This window comes from Hibiscus syriacus, unplaced genomic scaffold (genome assembly GCF_006381635.1).
Source record: "Hibiscus syriacus cultivar Baekdansim isolate YM2019G1 unplaced genomic scaffold, ASM638163v2 tig00003041_pilon, whole genome shotgun sequence".
Taxonomy (NCBI): domain Eukaryota; kingdom Viridiplantae; phylum Streptophyta; class Magnoliopsida; order Malvales; family Malvaceae; genus Hibiscus; species Hibiscus syriacus.
Genome location: NW_024061960.1, coordinates 10,072,724 through 10,090,666, shown reverse-complemented (window position 1 = coordinate 10,090,666; position 17,943 = coordinate 10,072,724). Strand labels below are relative to the sequence as shown.

General features: G+C 34.4%; 2 protein-coding genes and 1 pseudogene across 3 annotated transcripts in view; 1 reads left to right on the top strand and 2 right to left on the bottom strand.

Annotated features, from left to right (window-relative positions):
• Positions 1 to 9,279, bottom strand: part of LOC120172854 (zinc finger CCCH domain-containing protein 19-like) — a 33,234-nt gene extending 23,955 nt beyond the window's left edge. Inside the window, exon 1 of the mRNA XM_039180210.1 lies at positions 9,244 to 9,279. The gene's annotated coding sequence lies outside the window, so the exon portion shown is untranslated. The remainder of the gene's footprint in view (positions 1 to 9,243) is intronic.
• A 1,106-nt stretch (positions 9,280 to 10,385) lies between these two features.
• On the top strand, positions 10,386 to 13,161 carry LOC120172829 (epimerase family protein SDR39U1 homolog, chloroplastic-like). 2 transcript variants are annotated; one of them, XM_039180194.1, is made up of 13 exons: positions 10,386 to 10,406; positions 10,578 to 10,631; positions 10,761 to 10,836; positions 10,926 to 10,985; positions 11,164 to 11,282; positions 11,645 to 11,689; positions 11,793 to 11,871; positions 11,999 to 12,060; positions 12,131 to 12,233; positions 12,351 to 12,411; positions 12,535 to 12,605; positions 12,782 to 12,921; positions 12,995 to 13,161. In XM_039180194.1, exons 1-13 carry the CDS (start codon positions 10,401 to 10,403, stop codon positions 13,094 to 13,096), a joined length of 978 nt encoding a protein of 325 aa, XP_039036125.1. In that variant the 5' UTR covers positions 10,386 to 10,400; the 3' UTR covers positions 13,097 to 13,161. The 2 variants fall into 2 exon arrangements, with proteins under 2 accessions (XP_039036125.1, XP_039036122.1); XM_039180191.1 differs by having other exon boundaries at positions 10,386 to 10,481.
• Positions 13,162 to 13,499: 338 nt separating this feature from the next.
• LOC120172844 lies at positions 13,500 to 14,071 on the bottom strand (annotated as a pseudogene).
• Between the last annotated feature and the right edge of the window lie 3,872 nt (positions 14,072 to 17,943).

The following is a 17,943-nucleotide window of genomic DNA, read 5'->3' as shown; positions in this document are numbered from 1 at the left end:
CTTCTTCTGCAAATTGAAACTTGAATGAATTGCATTACTTCAACCAAAAAACAAATACAAATATTAAATTCACAGTGTTGCAAATTTAAGTTTGAAGAATAAACTACTACTCTTTATGTTTATTGTTCTTGTTATATCTTCACAGTGTAGTTTTTGGTATATCTAACTTGGTATGTTTATTGTTTTTGTAGAACTTTTATTCGGCTCAATTGACCTTAAGAAATAAAGTAAGCCTGGCCAAAACAATTGCGTCGAAGCTTTCACCTGCATAAAAAAAATATTTGAGGATACTTGCTTCGGGCCATGGCTGAAAGTACAACATCCGGGTGAAGATGCTATGTTGACCCATCTGTTTCTTCAAACCATGACTAGCGATCTACCAGAGACTATACAACGTCGTGATGAAGAGATATGGTTTGATTTTCCACCGGCGTATACGTGTTTTGGGCGGGAGGAGTTTTGCTTAATCACCGGTCTACGCTTCGGACACGATGATGTAGATCGGTATACTAGACATATTACCCGCCTATCATAGTTTTCCCGGGTTTTTCCTGAGCTGTCAATGGAGAAGCCGAATTTACACGTGGAAGACTTGACGAGATTATTGAATAAGAAAGATGGTTTTACTTGGATGGATGATGTCGATGTTGTCCGAGTATGCCTTCTAATACTTTTGCAAGCCGGCTTTTTAGGCAGAGAGGCCCGACAACCTATTTCTAATGATATAATTAAATTGGTAGAGGACCTAAATGCATGGAACATGTTTCCGTGGGGTTCGTATCTATGGAAAGCTACATGGAATAAGTTGTCGTCTGCCTTTGATGATCGAAAAAATTTGCGTGGCGATGGTTCCAAATACACTTTGTCAGGCTTTATTTGGGCCTTTAAGGTAATAATTTTTATATAATGTTTCCATAATGTTTGTTATTATATTGTTTGTAGATTTGGATATTTGAAGTCTTTCTCGCCATGCAGACATATGCATTAAAAACTTCTAATGATATTCCTAAGGCTATTTCCTGGAAGAGGAAACGGTCCTTGTAGCAATGGGAAGATTTACTACCGTATACTACAATAAATAATGTAAGTTAACACAAATACTACCATATGTTTATAAACAAGTTATTACTAGTACACGTTTAACTTTGTTTGAGCTTTTATATTGTTAGGAGACCAACACTCCATTACAGAGGCTGACACCCACGGAAGCTGAGCTTGCCACTGATTGGTGGCAAGCTAATAAGCGTTTTTTTGATGGCACGGATGATGAGCAACCACCACTTCGAGAGCCATCACCTCACCCAGAGCCATCACCTGATCGACCCGAATATACACCTCCACAACGAGAGTCATCACATATTCTGTCACATCATCGAGCCTCTTCTCCACCATTACCTCATGATAGGCGACCGACAAAGATGCCACGACATTTATCTCCCTGTTCTCCACCTCCACCTCCACGGGATGAGTTAGGGGAGTTACATAATGAGGTCAATGTCTTGCGTGAGGAGGTCGGTACTTTACGCGATGACAATGGTGCATGGCGTGTTGAGGTGTCTACTTTACGTAGTGAGGTAGTAGCATCGTTGCAGAACGAGGTTCATACTCTACGCAACGAGGTAAGTTTAATATTTTTCATATTTAACTTGATGATAAATTTACTCGTAATTTCACTTAGATTGCTTAGTAAATTCATTCGGTTGCTGCCAATACTGTTTAACTGTTTATTCTTTAACCCTGTGAAGTTAGTATTTGTTTTTGGTTATCTTTTGGTTGAAGTAATGCAATCCATTCAAGTTTTAATTTGCAGAAAAAGAATAGTTTACTATCATAATGCGAAAATGACTATCGCAACGAGAGAATCACAATGCGAAATGAAAATCGCAACAACAAAATCGCAACGCGAAAATGTCTATCGCAATGCGAATTTGACTATCGCAACAAAAGAATCGCAATGTGAAATGAAAATCACATTGCGATAGTCATTTTCGCATTGCGATAGTCATTTTTGCGTTGCGATAGTCATTTTCGCTTTGCGATAGTCATTTTCGCGTTGCGATTTTAAGTTTCAGATTATATTCTTCTTCTGCAAATTGAAACTTGAATGAATTGCATTACTTCAACCAAAAGACAAATACTAACTTCACAGTGTTGAAAATTTAAGTTTCAAGAATAAACTACTACTCTTTATGTTGTCATTGAACCTGCACTAAACCTATATGTTGTCCTTTTAAATGCTTATATAAGTGCTTACTTCTGGAATGTTATCTGATGCATTTTGTGAACAATGATATAATAATGACTTGGGTGAATACCGTGCAAGTTTGAAATATATTTGTCTTTGATTTCACTGTTTAATATCATGTCTGTTTATTTACTGATTTATGTATTAATTTATTTTTAGCGGCCCGCTAAGGTGGATGCTCTACGTCGGGTTTTTCTTGCAAGACGGAGTTCACGCATCAAACGGCGTGCACGTGCCATTACGTCTCCGTTCACCCAATAGTGTGAAGAATCCGTAAGAAAAAACCCGACTCACCTGTCATCGTTCAAGAGGCCTCCCCTATCGTTCAAGAGACCCCTATCATCCCTCAAGAGTCCCCTCCCACCGTTCAAGAGGTCACTGTCATCGTTGAAGAGGTCTCTCCCAACATTCTAGAGCCCGATTCACACGGCGTAATATATCGAATTATTGAGAAGCTCCCTCACGTGCCGGACATGATGGATGACTGTTGACTTTCGTATAAGTTACCGGCCAGTACCATTCCGGCAGATGAAGTGGAGAGGAAACAACTACCAGAAACAATTCTAGATAATACCCTTTGGGCTAAGACTGCAGTTGATTTTTATCTACATGAGCGGAGTCAAGGGTGTTACTCTGACATATACAAACTCAACGATGATATGCATTTGTTGATTGAACGATCTTTGTGGGGTGTATTATTAGGGGTTGAAGACAACAGCTATTTCAATGAGGGGTAAGTCTTATATTTCTTCTTATATTTCAGTTTGATTAATTTTTTTTTTAAATTTATGTAATTCACTAATATATGTCTTTTTTTTTGTAAAACAGCATATTGATGCATGAGTGACACATCTTCTAATTGTAAGGAAATTGAAGAAAAATATAAAAAAAACGCGATGTACAATTATGCCGACGCCTTTTCACGTAGTTCACTTGAAGAATCAATGACAAGAATCATATGTGTTGGCTAATGGACAAGCTAAATTTTATCCTGCATGGTGGGAGGTCAATAAGGTTATTGTTTATTTGTTTAAATATTTTAAAGGTGTTCATAAATAAGTGCGTAATTTGAATTATTACATTTCGATGCAGATGTTTATCCCTGTTTTGGAACGTACTCATTGGCTTCTCGTCGAGCTTCAGCTCCCATCCCTAAAGACAATAGTATATGACAACATGATAAATTACATATCATTGTCTGATTTGAGAGATATTATTAAGTGATGGAGCTCTCATTTGGCTAAATTCTTGGATGCAATTAATTATTGGACTAATTCTGGAAATAAGAAGCCAAAGAAGTTCAATGTTACAGTTATCAGAGACGAGACTGCGCCACAATAAACGAAGGAAGCCAGAGGGGATTGTGGTCCTCTCGTATGCATGTGCTTGGAGCGTTAGATGACAGGAAGTACACATTTTCTACCTCTCACCGATAGAGATAGAGGTGCAGTAGGCTTGTGGTTTCGGTATTTTATGGCTAGAGCGATATATGCGAGACGCTGCCTACATGTATCCGCGTTATGAAAGTGTCCATAAACAATTTGTAAGTCAAATGCAAGTGTTGTTAAACATATATACTCTTTTTGGTTTGAAAATGTTTGGTTAAGTAGCTAGAATTCAATAATTTGTTGTTTGTAGGTTTTAGATGTGTAGAAAGTGTTGTTGATTCAATGTTTGGTTTCTGCAGGTTAATCATGAAGTGAGCTGCGTGAAATGGATGTATGGGTGCAAAAGTTGATTCAATAATTGATGAGGAAATAATTCTTATTATTATTTTTTGATTGTTTAATATATTTGTAAAATATGATTTGTAAATGTTGATTTGTTTAATTGATGTGTACATAATTATTATTTGTGCTTGTTTAATTGATTGAAATGTAATTGTTGATTTGTTGATTTCAATCTGCATTATGTTGAATGCAAAACAGATTATCGCAACGCGGAAATGACTATCACAATGAGAGAATCGCAATGCGAAAATGAAAATCGCAACGCGAAACTAAATTCGCGTTGCGATTTTCATTTTCGCATTGCGATTCTCTCGTTGCGATTTTCATTTCGCATTGCGATTCTCTCGTTGCGATAGTCATTTCCGCGTTGCGATAGTCAAATGAATATCTAATAAGTGATAACAACTGAACATATCATAACAATGTTCAAACTCAAGTTATTAATACATGCCTAACTGAAAATGTTAAAAGTTCACACATAATACAACGTTTGCATTTAAAAATCACCTAAGTTAACAGTCCCAAAAGGTGAAGCCGGTTGTGATTGGGATTTTGATGAGGATCCATATTTTGGTAGAGGAAAAGATGATTGTGATGGCACTGGTGATCCACATGTCAACCTTGTATGACCACTTTTCTTGCACCGACTACATGTCGATCTCTTCTTCTCTTCACCCTTAGACGGTATACGATCGTGACTTTTTGGTCGGCCAGGTAGCCTTCTGTCCATGGCTGGTGGCAAAACTGTTTGTAAGTCATCTGGTATGTCCCACTCAGAAGGATGTGGAATAGGGTAGACAATCTCGACATAAGTTTGTCGATATACTTTTGTAGTGTTGCAATCCATAGCGTATGCGCTTGAATCATCTTGGTTTAGATGAAGAGCAACTTTTATAACATGGTCACACGGATAACCAGATGTTTGCCATTTCATACAAGTACACGTCTTTACAATTAGATCGACAAGCCCATTTAAGTTATTATCCAGTACTTCAAACAAAGTGTTTGAACATGGTTCAACTCTCCATGACGTTGACTTCACAACACGTTTCGTTATCTTTTTTCAGTCCATGGTGTAACACGATGTTCCAATGTTCCTGTAAATTTAAATAAATAATACTTAGTAAAATATATGATAAGTTACGAATTTAAAGAAATAATACCTGCATGGTTTCTTTTCTTGTAGTACCACTGTTGAATATAGGCTCGAAAAAACTCCATTAACATAGTAATGGGTAATTTCCGGGAATGACGACTTAGAGCGTTGATTGATTCTGCACTATTAGACGTCAATAAACCATAGCTTGCTCCAAGTTGATGTACTCTTGACTATCTTTCAAACCCAACATCTTCTAGTGTTTGAGCACACTGAGGCAAAACACGTCTTAAACAGTTTATATGCTTATTAAAATCCACTTCCCGATAAGCTTTTACAGCCTTCCAGTATGTACATTTGTGATTTTTTATACCAGCAGACCTTGATTTTAGATTTCTATACAAATGAACACCACAAAGTCCATGAAAAGCATCTGGAAAACACCTTCTAACAGCGTTGTCAATTGAGTTTGCCCTATCGGATATGATTGTCAGATTGCTAATAGGACCTATGCAATCCCTAAGATGCCCCATAAACCATGTCCATGAATCAGAGGTTTCAGATTTGCCAACCCCGTAAGCTATTGGCAGTATCCCATTGTTAGAATCCATGGCTACTGCTAATAAGTTTACTCCAAGGTATCGACCTTTTAAATGTGCTTCGTCAACTATAATAACTGGGGGCATGCAAGTAATAAACGAACGAATCTACAAAATCATATACACAAGAAATATAATCATTTAAATGTGAAATGCATGTAACTAACAAAAATGAGTCAACAAAATTATATTGATTTACTAACCGCAGCACCAATGGCGATAAACAACAACTCAAAGCGTCAATCTCTATCTATTTTGATATGAGCTACCGACCCAGGATTTTTCAGCTTTAAATTGTGACAATAAGCCGGCAGTTGGGCAAACGATGCTTCTGGCGACCCACTCAACAATTCCAAGGCATAGCATTTGGCTCTCTAAGCTTGAGAATATGAGATACTAATCTTGAATCGAGCATTCATGTCAGTCATAATTTCATGTCCCGATATACCCTGCCATTCAAAAACATTAACTCAGCCAGAAAACCACCCAACACCTTTTTGTTTGCCTGTCTATGGTGAGGAAAAACTTGGGTTCTTGAACGTGTATGTTTATCAATAAAAGTCCTAACTTGAAACATTTCGCAATCTTTTATCCTCTTTGAAATCATACGCCACGTACAGTTTTTGTCAATCATACACCTTGTTTCGAAACGATCTTTGCTTGATTTGTTAACTTTTAGTTGATAGCCATCTTCCACACATTTCGTATACAAAGCTATCTTCAAGTCTTCCTTTGTATCAAAACAATCATCTTTCTTGATACGAATAATTTTTGTGTAACAATCAACTGCTATCTTTACCAACTCTTCTTCAAGTATCTGAAGTAATTCTGGCATATTCCAATTATACTCCCGTGGCATTTTCTTCGGGGACTTTTCTTTGGGGATTTTTTCTTCTTCTTTTTATTCTTCAGGGTTATATGAATTACAGAATGGATGTTCAACATGTTCATTTACAGTCGTAACTTCCTCCTCATTATCATCAACAACATCTTCCTCTGCAACGGTTGTTTCATCATCAAAATTCGGGTATTGACCAATATCAAAATCATTACACGCAGGGTCTGTTTCTTCTTCTGAAAAATCATCAAAATTTGAGTATTGACCAAGATCAAAGTCCGGGTATTGACCAAGATCAAATTTTGAATACTGACTAGTACTCACAATTTTTTCTGTTGGCTCATCATCGTCTAACTGGTCAATACGAAAATCGAAATTTGGTGCTGAAAGTTGATTGGGATTTGGATTAGGGAAAGGTTGTGGGTTTTGAGATTGTGTTTGGTATTGGAAATGTGGTGAAACAATATTTGCTTGGTGATGAAATTGTGGTGGAACCATTAAATTTTGAGCACCATAAACTGGGGTTAAAAAACTTAGTTGATTACTACCCGCTACTGACCCAACTTCACTACTTCTAGGTTCAACAACATACAATGTAACATCATCACTTGAAACACTAATATAAGCAATGAATCGTTCAACATCTTCATTGTCGGTTAACAAATAAACTTTACCATTTCTCTGATAAGATAGCCTAAATCCACTTAGGGGCTCTAAATTCAATTTATTTGCAACATGTAACATTAGAGTTTCATAAGTTAACTTTTTTAATGACAGTTTTAGTTAAAGATTCATGGGTAAAGGCATATATTGTAAAACACCATGAACATTCTCCCATGACCATCCAAAACACAAATCTATCCAAACATGATCAACATTAGATGATTTCATTATTGTAAATTAATTTACTAAACAAACGAGCTGCGAAACTAAAACCTGTTGCCGGATGGGGAAGGATGTCGTTGGATATAGAAACGGATGTCGCCGGAGAGAGTGATAGATGGAGATGGAATGAGTTGCGATTTAGGAATTTAGGTTATGAGTTGTTGCTGCTGCGTAGTTATATACCCAAAACATTTGTGTTGCGAAACTAAAACCTGTTGCGAATTCATAAATCGAGTTGCGAATTTGAAATTCAGTATTGCGATAGTCAGAATCGCGTTGCGATAGTCAGAATCTCGTTGCGATAGTCATAATCGCGTTGCGATAGTCAGATTCGCGTTGCGATTTACATATTCGCATTGCGATTTACGTATTCGCATTGCGATTTACGTATTCGCATTGCGAATTAGGAAAATCGCAACGCGAATTTGGAAAATCGCAATGCGATAGTCAGAATCGCGTTGCGAATCTGGAAACTGATTTGCGATACCGGAGATCGCGTTGCGAATTATCGATCGCATTGCGGTTTAGTTGGTCATTTTGGCAAATCCAAAAAAAGTTGGTTAAAATCGTATATTATAAGGCATTTTTTGTCACTGAGGTTATTTTCTCTCTATTTTATGTGCTCCTCGGTTATGGGCAAGGTATGGGCAAGGTGGAGCATGGGTAAACTTTACATTCGAGATGGACAAAAGTGTATAGTAGTATCTTAAAAAAATCAAACTTTATATTCGAGATGGGCAGGTGGTCCAGGTGGAGCATGAGCCAGCGCATGGAGCATCGAATCTCATAAATGATTTTTTTCGAATTAGTGGAGCATGGGTGAGACAACAGAATGGGGCTACGAGATAGATAATAGTTGTAATATTATACATTCAAACTTACAGCAGAAAGTTACGATAATTAATTTTTCTTCCCAAACCGGCTCATTGGTTCTCAACATGTCTTTGTCTCTGTCACCTCACAGAATATGTTCTAGCGTTAGGAGCTATTGATCCATCAACAGTGGAGTCTTCATTCATATATTCCATTTGTGCCGAACTTTAATTGATGTGTTACTCTGTTGTAAGTTGGACATCTGTTGTAAGTTACACCCTACATCATTGTTGAACCGATTTACAATGAAAAATTGACGCTTTTGACAGTTTGATGCAAGTTCTGGACTTTTTGTTTCCTCGACTTATTATTTCCTTGCAGATGTTAGATGCTTCAAAGACACTTCTACATGCCGATGAGCTCAAGAAACAATTTAATGAAGAGGGTGATTCTTATTTATCTTTCATTTTATCATTGTTCCTTTCCCTCTTTACATTTTCTTCTTTCCCAGTTCTGCATGCTTGAATTTGGCCATCTCATATTTGAGGGGTTGGGAAGCATGATGTTAGTCTTTTGTTTCTTCACCGTTTGCTCTGCAACTTTATATGTTGTATTTTGTAAAACTCTATAGGCTTTTAACTCATATTCCCTGTCTTCCTATTAAAAAAATTAATTGTAAGGGTGTGTTTGGTTGGGGGAATGTGAGATTTTATGGGAATGAAATCCACATTCCCCTGTTTAGTTGATCCGGAATGTCATTCCCGGTAATCTTACATTACCAATAATAGATTATTTGGGGTATATTACCGGGAATGTCATTACCTCCATTTCCTTAGGTATTATTGGATTACCGGTATTTTAGACTAAAATATCCTTAAATTTTTTTTCTTTCAAAAATATCATTATTTTATCATTAAATAATAAAAATTCTACGAATGTTAAATTATAAATTTATCCTTAACCTATTTTAGATTTACAAGAAAAAATATATAATTAAAATTTTATATGAAATTCAGGGTCTCATTAAACCTTTTTATATTTTCAATTTTGTAAAAAAAATATATAAATTTTATGAATTGAATTTTTTTAAAGAAAATATATAGATATTTTCCAACTTGTTAAAAAATAAATATATAATAAATACAATTTAGTCAAATATATATTTCAATAATCTTTTATTCCTTTAACCAAACACGATAATCTTACATTCTTGCTAAACTAACCAAACACGAAATACAACATCCTCAGTAATCATATTCTCTGGTAATCTTTTATTCCCACTGGTAATTTTACATTCCGTGAACCAAACGCACCCTAAATTGTTTTTTAATTTAAAAATATTAAATTCTAAAATTCTAAAAAAAACCTTGCTAATTCGAAAATTAACCGAAATTTATTCGGTTCGGTTAATACTTTAAAAAAAAGTTCGGTTCGATTAACGGTTAAAAAATTCGATTAATTCGATTAAAGATATTTCGATTCGGTCGACCACCGTTTTAACTAAATGAACACTCTAGTTATAACGGGCCGCAAGCCCGCTATTGTTATGTTATTTAAAAAAATTCAATTTCTTTAAAAGCAATTACTACTATAATATCTACAATAATCACAATAGTATCATGATAAACACGACTGTAATTTTATTTTATATCTTTGCTTCAAATTCCGCCGCAACACCCAAACTGATAATTGTTGATGTATGAGATGAATGACAGTTTGTGATGTTTTATGACGGCTCACTCGTAATTTAAGTGGAGAAATGTTAGTTATAATGGTCGAAACCTTGAACTTGTAGATGTTTGAGAGTAGAAATGAATGCTCCGATGATCGGAGCTTTTGATGGGAAACGATCTTTATTTTGGAAGAAAGGAAGAAGATCGGTCAACTGCTGGTGAGAAATTTAGTGCGAGTTATTGACATATTATTATATTATTATTTGAATATAGCATTTGTCTCTAAAATTAAAAGGAAATAGATAAAGCGTAGCAGGACTGAAATCATAATTAGACTAGGAAAAAGGGTAATGGTGATACGCTGTTTTTAGTGTGGTTCCCTAATAAACACGTCCTCCTTTTTGTTCAACTCTTCAATTCTCAAATATACATGCTATCTGTTCCACTACAGTACAAAGCTTTCCTTTTCAGGAATCAGCTAGCAGCTTAAAAGTTTGCTGGGAAAAGAAAACCCCACGAAAATGGAGGTGATTTGCAGTCCCTCGTCTCTGTCATGGACTCGTTCCATCTCTCATTCTCTTCACATCCCTCACACTTTCTCTGTAATTTCTGAGTACTCCCAAATTCACCGTTATTTGCTTTAATTTCCGATTTCAAGTCGTAACTGTTGTTTGATCTTTCTGGTTTTTTGGTTTTAGGTGGGGGAGATAAGCAGGTTCAGGGTTTCTTGTAGTTCTTCTCAGTCCCAGAAGGTTTGTTCTAACGAATTACCACTTCTGTTAACTTGAAGGTTACTTTCAGGGACCATAGTTTTGTCATATTGGTTCAATTACTTTCCTTGGAGATATATATTCTTTTTGACTCTTTATAGGTTGTTGTAGACAAATCGGTTGACTGTATCAGTGACGGGAGCTACTGGTTTTATAGGTAAAAGATTGGTGCAAAAGCTTCATGCAGGTATCAATAGTTATTATTGAAGATTGTTTGTTGATTGGTTTCAAGTATTTTTTAGCAGCAAATTGACTTTTTACATAATCGAAATGCAGACAAACATAGTGTTTGTGTTTTGACACGGTCCAAATCCAAAGCTGAGTTAATATTTCCGGGTAAGAAGGCATGCTTTACATCGATTTCTACATGTTGATTATCGAAGTTAATAGAAATTTTGTTGACAGAAAACGGTGAATCTTTGGGAGTCTGAATCAAGCATACATATAAGCGTGTGTACATATAGATATACTTATTATATATGCACCTACTCATCTTTTCCCCCATTGCTTGTAGTGAAGAATTTCCCAGGAATCATAATTGCAGAAGAGGCTGGGTGGAAGGATTGTATTGAAGGATCGAATGCGGTAGTAAATTTGGCTGGAATGCCCATAAGCACAAGATGGTCTGCTGTGGTTGGTATTTGAAGAATTATCTTTCATCCTAAATTTTGTAATATGTTGCGAGATAGACACAGGCGTTTTAGCCCAATCGGAAAGAAATTGTCTAGTGTATGATTTGCTATCATATATGGCTGCACAATCTAAGGATATATAGTTGTCAGCCTGTTGTGCACAGACACACACACACACGCATTGTTTGATCGACGACATTGGCTATGTGATGCATTGGATATTGAGTCTTCAACAACTTTTACGTTAAGTGTCTATTAAACTTTCGATCAATTATAGGTCTCTGTTAACCACTGTTGAAATGCATAGGGTTGCATCTTCTCATGTATCCCTGACTGCTGTTTGTTCCATCATATGTATTGCAGATTAAAAAGGAAATTAAGGAAAGCAGGATCAGAGTTACGTCAAAGGTTAGCCTTTTTCATTTTCATTACTACTACCTGCATGTTGGAAACGATGACATTCCGTCGCCTCTTAACTGTTTCTCCATTGCTCTTTTTTGTTGATGTGAAGGTTGTAGATTTAATAAATAATTCACCTCAAGGATTTCGGCCTACTGTGTTAGTTAGTGCAACAGCTGTTGGTTATTATGGTTTGTTTCTACCTTCATTTTTTTCCCTGCATACCGTCATGAAATATTGGTCTAGGATGATCAACTTCAGCCGCTGTTAGGTTCCTCTGATGTGCTTAATTCCACCCTTTTTCTCTTGAATGCTCAGGCACGAGTGAAACGCGAGTATTCGATGAGAGCAGTCCATCAGGAAATGATTACTTAGCTGAGGTAAGAAAGAAAAAGATAAACTTAGCCGAGCATTGCTATCTCCTTTCACTAAACCAAGCTACTTGCTCAGGTTTGTAGAGAATGGGAGGGAACAGCGCTTAAAGTAGATACGGATGTTAGATTAGCTCTTATTCGCATCGGAGTGGTACTTGGAAAAGATGGTGGTGCTTTAGGTATAACTGATGCTCTTCTTTTGCTCTGGCTCACCCACATATACATGCCTGTTATGATTAAAATCAAAAGGGGTCTAAGCCAGTCTAGTTAACCTTCTTTAATTGTTTACTTTGCAGCTAAAATGGTCCCTCTCTTCAAGATGTTTGCCGGAGGACCTTTGGGCTCCGGAAAGCAATGGTATGCTATGATCTCTTAGAACCGACCCATCCACATTTGACATTTTTATGCTCTGCCGAGGGATCTTTCCTCCTGCTCGTATTGCTTTTGCTTCTCGAAGTTTTGATCATGTTTCTTATATAGGTTTTCCTGGATTCACTTGGATGACATAGTGGACCTAATATATGAAGCTTTATCCAATCCATCTTATAAAGGTAATCTTCGATGCACAAATGTATTTAAGTTTTTGTGGCGAATAAACCATGGGTGTGGATGAACTAGATCATTGTTTCTTCTCTTCTCCCAGTTGTTTTTTTTGTTCATTCAGTTTTCCGTTATATTATTACAACTGTTCATCTTCCATTTTGCTTTACCTGAATGCCATATTTAGGTGTTATAAACGGCACTGCACCGAATCCGGTTCGATTGTCGGAGTTGTGTTCTCAATTGGGAAATGCCATGGGCCGACCATCATGGCTGCCGGTGCCCGACTTTGCCCTCAAAGCAGTATTAGGGGAAGGTGCTACAGTGGTAAGTGCCCTTTCTTCTTGACTACATTAATCCAAAGCATACGCATTTGGTTTTCAATTTCTCATTTTTGCAGGTTCTGGAGGGACAGAAGGTGCTTCCTGTAAAAGCCAAGGAACTGGGTTTCCCATTCAAGTACCCTTATGTCAAGGATGCACTTAAATCCATTCTTAAGTAGAATTTTATAGGGTTCTTTCATTTTTGTTATTAGAGGGTTTTAAAATTCGGGTCAATATTGAGAAAATTCATTAGGAGAATAGTCCTCCCAACTCAATTCCTCTATTCACATCGTCAAAATTTTATCATTGATTTTATATAAAAGATCTGACATTTTATTTTACTAGATCAATTTATAATTAGTAAAATCCAAATTAACTTGTTCAACCTTTTAGTAATTGAAGATGCAATCTAAAAGCCACTAACCATAGATTTAGATTATCATGAAAAATTAGATTGAAAATGCAATCTTCGTAACATGTCAATGTACATTATCACTGTTATTATGATCAAGACAGTCCCACCAACCATGGATTTAGATTATCAGGAAAAATTCTGAATACCTTTACTTACCTAAAAGTGCAGTTATCTATCATTTGGCATAAAATCTACAGCATCATTGTAATAAAAGCCATGCCTATATAAGGGGAGGGCAGTTTAGATTTCAAAACCGACTCAAACCCAATAGGGGAAAGGGCACGCTATGCTAACACACACCGTGATTGCATAAAGAAACCGTGAAAAGTATACATAAAAATTGTCAGAACACTGGGTGTTAATCAACGAAAAAAATGTCCGATCTAAGTTAAAATCATGGATATAAAAGCAGGCAGCATATACCTGACACCAGCATCACCAACAATTCCAATTGCCATTCCAGCAGAAAGACCAGCAAGGCCACAGGCAAGACCGGAGGAAATATGGCATAACCATCGAAAAGGTAATACGATTTGGCCTTAGGATCGATCCCGGTACTAATAATAACAGCAATAATCAACCCATAGATACCCAAAACACCAGCCATAGCAACCGGTACAATAGATTTCATCACCACCTCAGGCCTCATCACTCCCATTGAAGCCACACCCACACCGCTCTTAGCAGCTGTCCCATATGCAGCTCCCATACCTAAATCCACAAATTGAAACTTCTTTTTAAAATTGTAAGTAAAATTTCAGTTCGATTTAATATGCTTTTTTTATTTGATAAAATATAAGGATAATTGAATGTATATATAGGAGGATTACAAAATGGGTTATTATTTCATGTAACGTGAGTAAAAAAAAATATTCCATAAATATATCTATTTAAATGATCATAATCTTAAGTATAAATCATAAACTTTGATTCTCAAAATATATTATCTTTATCTCAAATAAAACACATGAAAATATTATAATTTTACTTTTAAATTTTTTTTTCAATATATGATCGTGATTATTCTTATTATGATTAAGAATATAGATTTACTCATAATCTAAAAAAGGAATAAATCTCAACTGAAAACTTTAACTTGTTTTATAGGTTTTCTCGTTGGTTATAATTTAAAGAGAAATACATTTTAATAATTTCACAAGTAAGTCGGCATCAGTTAAAAGGCCTAAGCAAGAGAACTTTAACGGTTTGAAACGGCATCGTTTCTGAATCCGTGAGGAAACAGCCTTTCCCGTCAAATCATTAATGGAATAGATTGACTAATATTCAAGTGGGCCCGGAATTTTCGCTTTAGTCGTTAATGATTGACAACTGCTTAAACTTAAATGGATAAGCTTTCCACTACCTTTCCCTCTTGATGCACCTAAAATTTGCCACGTGTCATATAAAGGTAATGTTCACCGGTCCGGTCATACATTATGAGGATGCCGTCAACGTTTATGGCTCGTGCCACCTTAATAACAAGAGGCCTTTGTACAAAAATATTTTTATTAAATAATTAAATTACTAATATTATATTATAGTTATTAAATATTAGGTTGTGTCGTGGAGCATAAGGACAAAGTTACAAATTTTATGCAGAGAATTGACAAAATTTTATAAAATTTTGAGGAGAATCAGTTAAAAAAAATATGATGGAAGTACTAAAATTGAATAAAAAACTTTTTAAGAGGAATTAAATATGTATTTTTTCTCATTTAATAAAATAATTAAAAAAGACTTAAACTGTATTTTTTTCATTGAATCAAAAGACTTAAATTGTATGTTTTCCGCTCCAAATATCAACATAATGATAATTATAATAAGGGTAAAGTACACAAATGATCATTAATTATAGAGTATTATTTTATTGAGTCTTCTGATTATTAATTGTGATATAATGGTCCATCGATTATAGGATATTACTTTATTGAGTCATCCAATTATTAAAAATTATAAAATAGTCACCTGACTATTAATATGTTTCAAACTCGTATTTTTTCGTTAAAAAATTGACGACGATCTGAACTCGTTAATCTACTGATTGAGATATAGTAAAATATGATTCCAGAATCTCGAGTGACTATCATATCTCAGTCAACACATTAACGTCCAGCTCAGATAACTATTATTTTTTTAACAGAAAATGAAAAGTTTGGAACATATGAATAGTCAGATGATCATTTTGTAACTTTTAATAGTCGAAGAACTCAACAAAGCAACGCCCTATAACCGAATGACCATTTTATAAATTTTAATAATCAAGAGACTCAATAAAATAACATTCTATACTCAATAGCGTAATATATACTTTACCCAAATAATAATATAATATACTTGGTTCATGAAAGTTCAAAATTTGAGCTGCAAGTCGTATAATGAATTATTTTACTAGCCAAAATATTTAATATATATTAATTTTAAAATATAATAAATGAAATTAATGCAGTGAAGCATTATTGGACCCCCAAACTTTATTAACTTTTGTCTTCATAATTGTTGTATTATTTAGTGTTTTGAAAGGTGTACTATGATGGGAGAAAGATGGGACAAGACCATTTATTTTTTTGAACTCAATAATTTTCTCTTGTCACATGAATTAGTAAATAATCGGGTAAACTACATTGACAGACACAAATTTTAGGCTGCTTTCATTTTAGTTATTGAACTTTTAAAACTTATATTATAACCATTAAACTTAATGTACTTTCATTATGGTCACTTCTATTAAATGTTGACGTGGCATGTTAAAGTCTTATTTCCCTCAAGATTTCTAATTTTTCAAAATTTTCAAATTCGCGGTTGTTGCAAAGGCTGATTTTTCAATGAGTGGAACAGTTGTCAGTTAATCCCAACGATAAGGAAACTTCGTTTGATTTGAAAATTAACATAATTGAGTTGTAAGTTCATCAAATGGTTAACAGTTTTAATTTTTTCTTTCTATTAAATTGTTGCCTTCTTTTGTTGTCATTTCTATCATCGTTTGGTGATTTCTCGGATTGAGAAGTTTATCAAACTACTATTCTTCTTCTCTTTCTTTTTTTTCCTTTCTTTCTTTCTTTTAGTTTAAACTCATTGAAAAACCTTTATAATCTCCTCAAATTTCTATCAAATCCAAACCGTAACCAAAAGTTAAAACTTATTGATCTATTATTGTTAATCGTTTAATCACCTTGAAATCAAAATATGTTAATATTCTGGTGAAACGAAGCCTTCCTATTGTTGTGATTGACGACGACTGCTATGTTGATAAGAAATAAACTTTGATGATGACCCGTCAATTTAAAAAAAAAACTATAGTGTTTTTTTAAAGATTTTATTGTGCCATCTCAACATTTTTAAATAACAACTAATTGCAGTGATCGTAATGAAAATGAATTAAAAGCTTAATTATTGTAATGTAAAATTTTAAATTTTATAGACTAAATTGAAAATGCTTTAAAAGTTTAGTGACTAAAGTGAAAATACCTTAAATGTTTAATGATTATGAGTATTAATTTACTCAAGTAAATATACTTGTATTGAAAAATGTCAACATCGTGTTCTTTGATTTTATGGTGATTAACCTTTTGTAATTGTACTTTATGAAATAATTGTATTCATATTTTCATTCTTCATCAACTTTTTATTAACAAATTCTTCGCTAAATTTTACTCTTCAAGTTTCATAAGCGTTTGAATATTTCTATCATTTCATAATTGATTATTATAAAATATAATTAAATTAGTAATTAAATGTGTTTATATAGTAACTTTATAATTTTCTCTAAAGAAAATTAATCAATTATTATTTTTACTGTCTTTGCTGTTCGGAAAATACTAAGATGGATGTCTAAAGAATTTTAACTTAGGAGACAAGCAATCGGTATGATTTGCTTACTACTGTAATTAAAGTCGAAGACAAGTAGGCAACTAAAGAAAGTACACTGACCTTGGATTCCACGTTTGATTATAATAATATATTTTTAATTAAAAAGATTTAAAGCTGTTGTAATTCTTTATATTTTTTTCTCGAAAATTTAATAAAGTTTTTAACATTTTATACATTTAATTAAATTTTTTAATGTAAAAAATTAAATAATATAATTTTTAACTGATAGAGGTCATTGGTTGTTACAGTGTGAATATAACAATTCTCGGTGCTGTGATATAATATATGAAATATGATGCGCAAGACGGTTATCGGATAGAGTAAAATCGCAACTGATAATTTGAGAAGATAAAAATGAAGATAAAAGAGACACAAAATTTACGTGGAAAACTCCTAAAAAATTTAGGGTAAAAACCACGGGCAACGGTAGAAGAATTTCACTATGAGAAAATAGGAATTACAATCTCTCTCGATCTACCAAGGAGAAAACAATGATAATTCTCTCTTGATAAAAAGAAGAAAACAACTCTCAAGAAACTCTCTAAATTCTCTCTAGTATTTGAAGAAAGCTAGAATGCTTTGGGATGGATTTGAAGCTAAATGAACTAGGGTATTTATAGTTGAAGCTTTAAGGACTAATTTGTAAATACCCTAAATTACAATGACTAATTGCATAGTTTTATCATCCAAAATTTTCAACAATTTGGTGGCCAAATTTGACTTATTTTGCCACCAAATTGCCAC